The following is a 13,643-nucleotide window of genomic DNA, read 5'->3' as shown; positions in this document are numbered from 1 at the left end:
CTCATATTCCCAAGCAAAAGTTGTTTAGAAATGATTTTATATAGTCCCATAGCTAAGTATCTAAAGTTGTGAACTCAAGAAAAGAGTCCTATTCCAGACTGCATTTTGCTCAAAGTTAGCCCTACAGACTAAAAGTAGCTTGCCTTTGTGTTGGGTTTTCTTCTTCCTTAAATACAAGTTTTTATTCTCCTGCAGTGAGGAGGAACTACCCAAAAGAATATTTTTTATTATATGCACAGAATGGCTTGGGTTCAAAGCAACCTTAAAGAGCATCCAGTTTCAATGCCCTGCCATGGGCAGACTTGACACTCCCACCAGATTAGGCTGCCCAGGGCCCTATCCAACCTGGCCTTAAACACTTCCAGGAAATAGTGCTTTCTCCTAGCTTCTCTAGGCAGCCTATGCCAGTGCTTTATCTCCCTCTCTGTTAAGTAAAACATCTTCCTTTAACTTTTGTGTAGGTGCATGACTTTCTTATTCCTGTTACTTACAGCTACGCATAATAAAACTGTCTAATTGCCACCATCCTTTTTCTTTCCTCCTGAAGAAAAATACTTCCAGTTTTTCGATATCTTGATCCAACTTTTCTAAGAGAAAACAGATAACTCTTCCCATAAAAAATCTGTGCCTTAAAGTTAATGAAACATTCAATATAAAACTCCTTTCAGCAGTTTTTTTTGTTTGTTTGTTTGGTTTTTTTTGGTTTTTTTTGGGGGGGGGGGATAAGCTGCTGAAAACTAATAACAGAATATTCTGGTTATTTTTAATAGGAGTTTAGGACCTAACAGTAAAAAAGATAATAACAGTGAAAAAAAAGCCATGAATATCCAGCTACTAAATCCCTCATTCAGAGTTCAGCAAGTTTCAGTGACCCTGATGAGCACAACAGTTCTGGAATGGTAAAGGTGTAGATCCTGAGGTGGCCTAATCTCAGAAAATTAAAAGCTTTGAAGATTAAGAGCAGGACCTTGAAATGACCCAGAGAGAAAGAAAGAGACTAAGTGGTTTCTGCAGCCAGTCTCTCACTGAAAGCAGGCCGCTAAGCCCCAAATGCCCTCAGCCAACTGCAGCTCAGCATTCCAGCTCAAGTGCCTCGGTCTCTGCAGGAGCAAAAGATCAGAGCCACAAGTCCCTAGAATGGATTTTAGCTTGCCAGAAGCTTGTAATCAGGAATGTCTCCCTCTGTACCATTTTCTACTTCATACCTAGAATATTTCCTTTTTTTCTGGATAACATTACAAGAGTCACATTTACACCAAAATAACCAAGTTACTGGGTCCTACAAGGAAGCTACCCCACAGACTTCTAAAATCCTATTTGTTGATCTTGCTCATCTTCCTCCTACTCTCTCTTTAAACACAGACTAAAGCAGGATGCAGAAATCCAGCTGAAGCCTAACCAGTACTGAAGATAGCAAATGCATTACATTTCACAGGCGTTCTTAAGACATTCCTGTCTCACCTTAGGGCTCTCCTCATCTTTTTCACAGCACCATCAGCACTGCTTCCAGTTCCCTAAAACATCAGCTCTTTCCCTGCAGTGCTGCTGACAAGTCAAACACTCCTTTTACTTTGTTGTCTGCCTGACCAGCAGTACCTGCTTGCCTTTTAGCTGTCCCTAAATACAAGGTTTTGTACTTTACTGTGCTGCATCCAATCAAAACAATAAGTTCTTGGGGCTCCAGCCTGAAAGTTACGTATGCAGGGTGGAGGGAGATGGAATCAGAACACCCTCAGCCTCACAACAACTAAATGGAAACTCAACCCCCACATCATTCAGCAGCCTTGCAGGTTAAGCACATGCTAGGATTATACAACAGAAGTTGTATAAGACTTGCATCTATCTATGGTCATCTCAGTAGAAGAACTGATGGGATCATCCCCTCATGCACTCACCTCTTTCCTTCTGCAACAAGGCACATCTCTTCCTGCTCGTGCGCTGTTTGCTTGCTGCTTTACTCCACAGACCACACCTCAATGTTCCTTCTCTCCATTCTTACCACTACAGCCTTTCCCAACTACCAGTACCCACGCTATTTACCTTAAAGACGAGGAAAGCAGGTCTGAAAGAGGACTGTAGAACAGATCTCAGGATCAGAGGGGTAACAGTAGTGACTGCAACTAGCACTCTATTCTGATGTTGCACTAAAGGCATGCAGCTGTGCAGCTGAGGCTGGAGAACATAGTACTTCCATCTATCCAAATTTGCTAGACAGATAACTTTAGAGAACGGGCAAAAACGAGGGCTATGGGACAACAGATCCAGACTGTTCTCTCCATTTCACATAACTCATGCAATAGTAATTTGTATCTCAAGCTTTTATGATGTACCACAATGTTGTCTCCTATCTCTCTATTCATCTTGGCACAGGAATGAAGGAACTCCCAGCAGACTTCACATTGAAAGCCAATGGAAGACTCAGTTGCTTGACTGACAACTGGTTACACAATTAGGAGGAAGCCTGCACACACTTGTAAAATACACAGTATTATCTGTTATTTTCAGCTCATATCAGCACAGTAAACACAACTCCAAGAAACACAGCTTTACATGTTTGGTTTGGGGGTTGATTTGTTTTTTTTTTCACGTCCTCTATTCTGCCCCGAGAACTGCCACTACATAGAGAATTAGAGTCCTGTTTCAGTAACTATTTATATCATGGACTTAAAATGCCCAAAGGAAACAAATTAAAGCCAAGGTGGAAGGAAAGTTGCATGCAATTTTGAGTGAGAAGTCCAGCAGGAAAAGCACTAACTGATCATTGGCTAGCCCAATTTTTCAGTTTAAATTTTTAAGAAATAATCATCAAATGTGAGAGCTATCACCAAAGGTAGATCAACCTATAAAAGCAAAAGGGTGACATCCTTTAATCCTAAGAAACCCTGATCAATTAAGGATGCAGCTAATTTCCTCTGGCACAGCTAGATTACTCACATGCATGAAGCCTATGCCAAAAGGCAACCATGCAATTAATAACAACTAGGTAGTCCAATATAGCAACAAACGAGGCAAAAATAGCTTTAGATCTTTTAAGCAAATTTAGCTTTAGACTTGTTGATTATACAACCTTAACAAGACAATCACCTAAAAGGCCCAGAAAAGATATTTCTAAATTGCAAGTTTTACACATGCATATGTACACATATACACAGACACGAATAGATGCTAATCCTTTTTTAATTTTTGATTCTCACCACAGAGATTTAGGAAAACCATGCCATTGCAACAGGTGTATGCAAGCAATAATTCAGGAAAAAGTCAGTACAAGTTCCTTCTTCAAGAGTGTACAAGTATTCAAATTGCAAGGCAAAAATAAATTGAGTTTATAACTTCAAGAACACCACTGACAGAATCTTCTACATCGGTCATTATGAAATCAGTAAGATCTGAATTGTCACAAAATACATTCACCAAGTTTCAAAGCACAATTCAATTGATTAGACCTCTCAAGACAGTCACCCTGACATTTCTTTCTCATACAGCAGCTTCTCTAAAAAAAATAAAAAAAAAAAAAAAAAAAAAAAAAAAGATGGCATACAACTAAATGTAGATGGGGATAAGATTCTTAACCACAGAGGGGCATACATGTTCATGTTCCAGGAAAGGAACAGAAAATAAAATTCTGCGTTGACCTAAATGCACGAAGTTAACCACAAAAACTCCTGAAATATTAATGCTTCTGGAAAGCATGCTTATTTAGATAAATTCAGTAAACACTTACCCAGCATCTTCCTGGAAGCCCTCCAATTCATCTCTTTGTTCTGCTAGAGTGGATTCTAAGTCCAGATAGGTACCATTGTGAGACAATTGCAGAGTGCAGTCATCAAGCTGTAAAACAAATTTCAGATCAGATTTTAGCAATATTTTTTTTTTTTTATTCACCTCCTATTTAGGTAACCCCCCCTCCTTTTTTTTTTTTTTTATCTACACAGACAAGATCTCCTTAAAGCAAACACATACAGGGAGTAAAAAATGTGTGGTGTTAGATAATTTATACAATCCCAAGTCCATATTCACTAGATCGTGCTTGATCACAACAATATCAAGGGTTCAAAGAAGTTCAACGACTCAAGGAAAGGTAATAATAATCCTTCATCACATTCATGGTTTTTTTGTAGTTGTTCTTGCTGTTGTCCTTTCAGCACCAGAAAAGTAAATTAGGGAGAATCCATCTGCGCTGAACCACCTGTATTAACTTCCCATCAAAATTTTAAGCTTCCAGCAATTCCCAGGAAGTCATACTTTTCTGGTATTGATTTCCAGATAAATTAATTATCCAATTTCCTATCACTGATTTATATATGCAAGAAAAGAATACTGTTAATCTTCTGAGGGCTATTCTGAGTTAGCTGCCTTAGAAATACCATAGAAGAGCTATTTTTCAATATGTAACTGACAGAACACAACTTTTGACTTAGCTCACACCACTGTGTGCTTTGCACTGCTTACATCCTGAAATAAAAGTTCATCTTCTGTAGAAACAGAGTAGAGGGAGGAGCTGAAGTTGTATTTAAACCTGTTCCAATTTTTTTATTTTTTTATTTTTTTTAGCCCCCTGGTGAAAGAGTGAGCACCTCAAATAATGCGAACATGAGTTTTCGCTTTAACTCCTGGGGATTAAAGAAAGAAAAGAACCTCCAAGCCCAGCTCCCAGACATTAAGAATAACAACAGTATTACTATTCTGCATCTTTCTGGGTACAGAGGATATTATTAACCTATGCTAATTTAAAATACAGTCTTTAGAGAAGAAAGACTAAATACTGCTCTGGGAAACTTTCTCCCAGTAGCCCAGGATATAAAATGAAATGCTAATTTATTCAAAGTAATGCCAAAAGGCAAACTACTAATTAGATAAATGTTCTGCTGTCACTATGGAGATTAGGAGATTTGCCCACGATTTCCAATTATACTGCATAATTAGGAAAAAGGAACAGTGCTTTACTAATGTACTATGACTTCAGTGTATAAAAAGCATGATGAGAACAGGAAGTACTTCATGTACAAGATAAAGGAAAAAAAAGTGCATTCTACCTATCTTCATCTCATCTCCATAATTTCAGCTGAGCATAGTATTCATTTAGGCTTTAAGGCATCATACACTGTATCCATTAATAGGAGTTATGGTAATGGAAGAAGCAGAATCTTTTGTTTCCCTTACTTAAGAAGGGATCTTGCCAAAAAGACTTTCTCACTTGTATGCACACACTCAGAAGGCAGCAAAACAACACTTTCAAAAGCAGAGTAAATATTATGGGAATAAACTCTTGAATGATATGGTATCATGCTACCGTGCATCTTCAACTCCACTCACACTCTCATTTTATAGGTAGAATAGAAAAAGAAAATATATCTTATGATTATTTTTTTAATTAGTAAATTGTCTGACTTCTTCAGCACAAAGAATGACTGATGTTCACTCATTAGTGCTTATTAGTAGCAATTCATAACGTCGAGTCTCTCCCCTCTGTTCAGCGTTAATCTCATGTTTATCTGCTACGCATCACTTCTCCTTGTCCCTGGAGACAGCCTCTAGCTAGCTCATTTAGGACATGCTCTTCCCATTGATCATAACTCACATTAAAATTCCCTATTAGCCCTTATTAGCACCTACATTCTCCAGGACAATCAAAGGGCAAAATTTATAAGAAAAGTCTTTCAAAAAATAAACCATTTAACTGAGCAGTTTTGCATGACTGTGACAGCTGTTCAGCACTTCAGAAGTTATTCCCACTTCTTTACAACTCTTTTTAACTCTTCGATATTTCCTACTTCGCCCAAAATTGAGACCAACATTTTGTTGTTGTTACACAGCCTAGCTCATTAATTGTAACACCACAAGGTATGGGGTTTTTTTTCCATAAACTTTTTAAAAATTTCCTCTTGACAGTCCCTTCAAATCATTACTCATATTCATATCTTCCTGCACAGTGCAAAAGAGCCAAGAAGTATATTGCATTGCAAAAAAGAAAATAAAAATTACATTTACAGTATAATCTTTTGTGCATCAAACTTACGCTGTCTACTTATCATTTCCACAAAGCTACTCAAAAGCTCTTTAAAAAGTGAAACTGAATGATAGCTTCAACAGAAGAAAATGTATTGATACCCTAGTGAGCTATCTCCACAATTAGAAATTCTTTAAGTAATCCCAAAATAGAGTTTTCCCACAGATAATTATATCAGGGAAACATAAGGGAAAGAAACAGGAAGCACATAGTAGGACCATAAGATTACAAGCACTAGTCACACTGCTGCAATCATACTGAACTCAGCTATGAAAAAGCAAACAAACTGATTAAATATTTAAAACATTAGAACACCTAAAACCAGAGTTTACCACACTCCCATCCTTTCAACATGTCAGCACAAATCCCTACCAGACAAGAAGAGAGGGTCGTCCTGCCTCTGATCCTCAGCAGGAACAGGCAAAACAAGGTCAGACTTGTCAAACTCCAGCTTTGCCATCCCTTTGAGTCACCCTCACTTCACCAACACCTCAAGCCTTAGGGAGCCCTGGGAGCAACATTTCCTGATTGTCATGGGAAAACACACCACTTGCAGCGCTCATTAAGGGTTCCAGGGAATGAGGAATACTGGACAGATACTCAGTTCCACAACATCTTCTGCAGGTAACAAAATTCAGTCAGTGTGGCTAGTCACCCAATCTGTGGAGCCAAAATAACTGGTATCATGAGGCCATTGAGCTCCAGAGGATGAAATAGTTCAATAGTACTACACAGAGAATGACTTCATCTTGTTTTAAACACTAACCCATAGAAAGAGGTAACATCCACTTCTCTTCATTGAGAAGACAACCACAAAGAAGCCCTTGTTACTGTGCAATGAGGAAGTTCACCATTTTGTATATTTGGAGCAGATGTTAGAAAGAAATTCCTTATTATGAGGGTGATGAAGCACTAGAACAGGATGCTCAGAGAAGCTGTGGATGCCCCCATGGATCCCTGCAGGTAGTTGAAGGCCAGGCTGGATGGAGCTCTGAGAAACCTGGTCTAGTGAGAAGGCATCTCTGCCCACGGCACAAAGTCACAAAACTGTCCGGTTCTGACACGCTCTTCCCAGTGGTGATAACTCACACTGAAATTTCTTATGAACATAGAATGCATGCTACTTGTGTACACTATTCCACATAGTTCTACAATTCCCCAAATTATATAGCTTAAGGAACTAGAAACCACAGGACAACAGCAGCAACAAGGAAAGACAACTATCAGACACTTATCTGATGCCACTTAAGTTACCACTGCTGCCTTCAGATACTACAACAGAGGCTTTATTGAATAATAATTAAAAAAAAAAAAAAAAGCAGAGTTCAGTTATTGTTTTCACCTACTGTTCTTAGTTCCTTGCAATCCAAGAGCAACACCCAAACTGCAGATAAGAGGTGACAGGGTGGAGGCCAAAAGAGCAAAGCACAGAAACATACAACAAGGCACACACACGCTCCAGGCTGTGCACTGTGGTCTGCTCCTGCAGGCACGCACTGGTCATCATGCTCATGAAGCACTGTGGGTAAATAATCCAACACAAAGTCAACAGACACTGTGCCATGCCAACTGAAACTTGTGGAAGTCTGCTTTCCTTCATAAGACACTGCTATGAGTTAGCACACACACCCCAAGCAAACTTCCCTTAGGCTTGTTTAAACCCCATTGTCCAAAGGCAGTAGTAGGATGGCAAAGGTTAAGAGGGGGTAGAAATGCCAGATTCACCCTCCCTGCTGTTCAGAAAGCGTAACAGCAGAACTACAAATCATTACAAAAATCTCTTTGCTGTTTATTCCAAGACCACAAATGCAATTTTTTACTTTTTATAAAAAAAACTCATGGAGAACTGCTCTTCCCTCATCCTCCACTCCCATTCCAAGAATCCATGCAGAAGAATGGATTTTGGACAAATGGCTGTTCACATCTCTCTTGAACTCCAAGAATGTGTCGAAGAGTCAACAGCCAGCAGGAACAAAAACTAACCAAACACCTTTGTGATTTTATCTTAATAGGATGAACTTGTTTATCAGTGTTAGCACAAGCTACAACTGCTCAACACTGCCATCGTAAGCACAGACTGATCAAATTTCTAGTAATGGAGTTTCTTGACAAATTTCTAGCTGGAGTTACTGGACAGATTACTTTGCTCATTTTGCTGTTTCCAGAATTACATGGAAAGGAAATACATAAAAATAAGATGCTGAAGTAATCCAGCATCAAGCTGCAGAAATAAAATCCCTCTTCAACTGTTCTTCTGGCACAGACTCAAAAAAATCCTTATCTTACACAAGTGTCTTAGCTCATCTTTCATTTAAACATCATTTGGTGGTAATTGTTTGTAGGCCAGCACTAATAAGAACACCAGCTTTCCCTCTGCTTTGCCACCTCCTTACTGCACCTTCCCAACAACTTGATTTTTCTCTTTCGCCATAGGGGAGAAAAGGTGGAAAAAAGAACAGGTTTGCCTGCTTACCAAATTTACTGCATATTTCTAAGAAAACAGCACAAACGAAAATGGTGTAAGCCAGTATTCAACGTTCATTCATCCACAGCTGAGCTTTAAATAGAGAATTATTTTAGTATCCTCAAAGGGCATCATATTTTATTGTTTTTGAAATTTTATTACAGATCACCGAACATACATTTTCTGCATATCAGAATATCACGTTAAAATATAACAGGATCACTAACTCTGTTAGTTCTTATAGAGCAGTTGACTATTGCCCTATTTAATATGCATCCCACAGCCAACCTTCCCATAACACTTATGTTTTTTAGAGTGACTACCAACTGCCCTCTTGCTAAGGACCTAATTCTCTCATTCCTGTGTGAGTAGAGCCAACCAGAATGTTCATGGACGTGAATGTTCCAGTCACAACCAGTTAAGGCAACACAGCATAAAAGATATTGAAGCACCCAGCCCAGGAGCAGTGCTGCATGACCCACCTCAGGTAGAAAGCCTGACATCAACAAGATTAAATGTAAAAAAGTAATCTATATGCCGGATGTTAGAAAGCGAAATTTACAGAGTATGCTAAAAACTGCTCTCATCTTCCAGTTTGACGACCACTCAGCATGGCACGCAGCCACTCTACAATGATCTAGAAGTCCTTACACTCTCAGCAGCACCTGACAAAATTTCTTCTCTCCTGTAATTTTTCTTTTTTCAGTCCATTTTCTTCCCAAGTATTTTCTTCTTTTTTCTTTTTTTTCTTTTTTTTTTTTTTTTTTTTTTTTTAAATTACAGTAACACCAATGCTTTGAGGAAGTTGGTTAAAATTAAGGTCAGCTGCAGGCTCCATACAGAAGCCAGTGATGAAAAAAGGCACCTGCCTGCTCACAAAAGTCAATATGGTTTCTAAAAAACTTTAACCTAAACCTAAAAAAAAATATGGTTTCTAAAGCTTAGCAAAAATCACTCCTCAATACTCAAAAGGATAGAGAAAGAAATTCACTTTCTAGATCAGCAACTTTACATTATTACAAGTTACCCAGTATGTGCAAAATCATTCCCTGATTTTCAGGAGCAAGCAGCATGATTTGTGGGATTATTAATGCTAAAGCTTCTCTGATATATTCTCAGCCCAGTGATCAAACCACTTGATAAACTCCACACATGCTGTAGAGCTTGCACAAACAGTTGCATTGATAGAACAGTACCTACACAAAGTACAGGCTGCAGGTTTGCACAGCCAGGCATAAGGCAGTGAGAGCACAATTTGAAAGGAACTTGCTACTCCCATATGAAAGTGTTGGTATTTTGAGTGTAGCCTGCAGCCCTAGTCTGAAACAGCAGCTTTTATCTCAGGCCCAGATGACACCACAGAGTACTACAGGGGTCAGGTAATACAGCACACCAAGAGAAACATTAATGCCACAAGATCCTAGAGAGCCACTGGAACAACACCCTGCCAATACAAATATTCCACTGAAATAACAAAGAAACTGAAAACAAACACAGAAAGCTGTTACATTAATATTATGGGTTTGACTTAAAAACATAAGGAAGTTCAGAGTTCAAGATTATGGAACTGTGCAATTTCGGGGATCCCAAACACAGGCAACACATCACAGTGAAAGCATAATGCACAGATATGTACCTGTTGCTATTCTTAGACAGTGAATTATGCCCCTGGCTCACCAGACCTTGTGCTCAGTGATTCTCTTTAACACAGTGCTCCACAGGGAGCAGTTCAGAGTTTACTAGAGTATCTGTTTCCAAATATGACACCAGGGCTTCCACCAGCAGCCACATGAGCATTGTTCGAAAGTGTAAGTGCTCAAAACGTCAACAACTATGGAACAAGAAAGCAAATCAAACTCATCTACAGATAGGGGTTACTAAAAAGTAGAATATAATAAAAATACTAAGAATAACTGCATTTCTGCATAACTATCAAAATTTCACTCCACATGGGAACTAACACACATTCTTCCTGTCCAATTCAATCATTTTAAGTTAAATCAGTTAAATTTGAGACAACACACAAACCAAACAGTCAGCAGCAGAGCTCAGCAAAATGAAAGGGTTCAGACCAAAAACCTCTCCAGCTCTCTAACTCAAAAAAACTACCACATTTTCTAGTTTTCTCATGGTAAACATAATGAATATACACGATGAGAATAACCTAACCTCTGTTTGTTAACTTTTTGGTACTTCAACTCATCCTTGCTCAGCTTTTCTTCACTACAAATACAAAGCACAAGCTCTTCTAGCCTTCATAGTTAAGTATGTCTTTAGCCAAACAAAAGGGAGAGCAGCCATAGGAACAGGATGCTTTCTTTAGAACCATACACATCTTTTTGGCTGATACACAGGGGTTACCTACAGCTGACATGCTCTCATTATCATTTGGTTGGACTTACTGTGAAAGTATCCAAGGAAATGGAAATAATCTCTAAGAAGGAGATAGGTGAAAAAAGGGAGAGGAGGAGGGAAAAGGATTAGCTTCAGTGGAGTGTATCATCTGAGGAATCTTTTGTCCAAACTCGTGTGTGTAGGAAAAATATCGAGTTAAAACCACAGAAATCATTCCATTAAAGACAAGCCAAGTAGTCCAAGACAGCAAAAAAAAAAAATAAAAATCACACTTGTGACAAAATTTCATTCAACTTTTTCTGTAGTTCTTATTAAACTGAAAGCTGTGAAATGCTTTGTGATTAAAAAAATATGTATTTGAGATGACACAGAATGAATCAATGATTTATTCTAACACGTGTCCCTAAGAACAAGCTGTCTATCAGCATCTTTCAATTCACCCAACCATTCAGAGAACACAGGCTGGGCCTAACAATTCCACCACTGCTTTTAACTGCATTTGGAACATTACATGCTGCTCTTATCCTAATCACAGAACTAAAATACTTGACTGCTACACCACCATCCAGTTTACAGAGGTGTGTCAAGGACACAGTAAGCAGTAAATCGCAATTCATCTTCAGAAGCAGTGGTTTTATTGATGCAGCAGTTTAGCATCTAGTAGAGGATACAGTGAAAAGCAAGAGTCTAATCTTTAACCTCCTGAGCATGCTGTATTTCCAGCCTCATGACCCACGCCTGCATCTTCTTAGAAAGAGAGGAGACAGACTGTCAGTCTTGAGATAAAAGTACTTAAAAACAGTATTTGAGCATACAGGTGGTCTTTAGCATCCTTTTCTCTATGAAAAAACTCAAAGCTAAGGAAAACACAGAAAAAGATGAGGCCACATGGAAAGTCAGAGCAGGGAGTTGCGAAAAAGACAACAGATTAAGAGGGAAAGAATCTGACAGAAGTTCTGGCAGACTTCTGGCCAGAGCAGGGGAGATTTGGAGTTAACAAGAGACAAAGACGGATTCACTAGTGAAATAGGAGTTCTGAGGCAAACTGTCTTTCACTAGAATCAGAACTGAGGTTTCTGGTTAGCTTTTTAAAAGCTTGAAAAAAATTAAAAACTCATAGTCACAAACCCATTGCTCAATATACACCAAAATGCATTGTGTTAAACACATTCAACACGGAAGGTATACGTGGAATACAAAAGCACAGCAGGATAACTGAAGAGAACATCACACACTTGTCAACAGAATCATTTTTCAGACTGTCTGAATCCTGGAGGTTCACATGAAAGATTTTGTCTATTGACAATTATACTAATGCTTACTGTCATCAGCTCTTGCCAATACTTAAGAGTGCCTCCTAAAAGCTTTGTGATTTAAACCTTACAGAAGCTGAGAAATCATTAAAAATGATTACAAAGTTAATGACAATAAAACTCAGTATGAGAACAGCACACAAATGGTAAAGATTCATGTACACTGGAGACTCTCTCAACTCTTACTTCCAAATCTATAAAAGCACAAGGGATCAAAAGTCAGATTTTCTACTCTTGAGCAGAATTTCTTTGTCACTTGAGCTTTACCTACTTCCGTTTTTTATTGTCCATTTTTTCCTTTCATTTGATTAGCTGCCAAGTAGCAGATTCAGTCCCCAGACTTAAAGCAGTTGTCTGGACTAGACTAGGAAAGCAAAAAAGTTATGCTCCTAATCAGTGCAGAAGTTCTCTTAACAATCCTCAAACAGAAAGCCATACACTCCAACTCAGTCACAAGCGAAAAACAAGTATGCAGGGAAAGGATGAATGTATCATTATCACCAGCCACATATAAAGTATTCTTTCCTTATTTACACTCTGATCGCTCTGCTTCAAAAGGCACGCAGAGAACACAGCTAGAAACAAATGGCTTCAGTAACAACTCCTGATCTATTTTTCCCCAGAAGTGAACAAGCTCTAAAATGGTAACAGAGAACAAAAGACTGAGAAAGCTCAGAAAGAGCAGAGTGAGAGGGATCATGGTACTGAAGAAAAAAAAAAAAAAGGGGGGGGGGGTGGAGGAAGAGATGTCAGAGCAATTATACTCTTAAGACTTTTACAGAACAAAGGAAAAAAAAGGATAAATGAAAAATTATGAAGCTGGATTTAAGTCAAACTTCAGAAATAGAGTACAAAGTGGGCCAATAACACTCCTGAGTTCAAAGCTTAGAGATCAAATACAATCAAATGCTTTTAAGGAATAAGAAAACTACTTTCAATTAAGAGCATATAAAACATGTATGCTTCAAGAGCTCAGTAATCTAATACCTATTATTTAAATCTGCCCATTATGGTGGTGCTCAAATATCCCTCTAAACCATCTGGTACTACCTACTGTAAAAGATCGCTGTCATAGTTATCACTTTTTTTTTCTGTACACAGAAGAACCACAACATGCCTTTCCTTTCCTGTATGCATAAAAACTCCTTAAACAAATCCACATGGAGCCCTTATTTCCACTGTCTGCTCCTTATACTTTGTTTTATTATTTAGAAAGAAATTTTGAATAATCAAAATAAAACCCAAACAGTAACTCTGATAGCTAATAAGGGTTAAACACACTAAAACTGAACAGGTTTTTCACGGTGCTCAATAATTAAGCTTCCAGATGTCTAGCTTCTTGATTACAAATGAAACTGCCAGCAGAAGGGATGTTGAGAATTTCCACTTACTCATACAAGACCAAACACAGCAGCTTTGTGTCTAAATGCGGTCAGAAGTCAAGGCCTTAGTAGCTGTCACCTTTAAAGCCAGTAACTCCACATATCATAGAATCACAGAATTC

At 38.4% G+C, this 13,643-nt stretch overlaps 1 protein-coding gene across 11 annotated transcripts in view; it reads right to left on the bottom strand.

Moving 5' to 3' along the window:
* The window catches only part of FHOD3 (formin homology 2 domain containing 3), a 360,936-nt gene that overhangs the window by 327,674 nt on the left and 19,619 nt on the right, over positions 1 to 13,643 (bottom strand). For all 11 annotated transcript variants that reach the window (XM_052704373.1, XM_052704371.1, XM_052704366.1 and 8 more), the window contains exon 2: positions 3,722 to 3,828. In XM_052704373.1, coding sequence (XP_052560333.1) covers positions 3,722 to 3,828 — 107 coding nt within the window. The remainder of the gene's footprint in view (positions 1 to 3,721; positions 3,829 to 13,643) is intronic.

The sequence above is a fragment of the Tympanuchus pallidicinctus genome, unplaced genomic scaffold (assembly GCF_026119805.1).
Source record: "Tympanuchus pallidicinctus isolate F22 unplaced genomic scaffold, pur_lepc_1.0 scaffold5, whole genome shotgun sequence".
Classification (NCBI taxonomy): Eukaryota; Metazoa; Chordata; class Aves; order Galliformes; family Phasianidae; genus Tympanuchus; species Tympanuchus pallidicinctus.
Note: the sequence above shows the minus strand (reverse complement) of the source record. Positions and strands in the feature narration are given on the sequence as shown.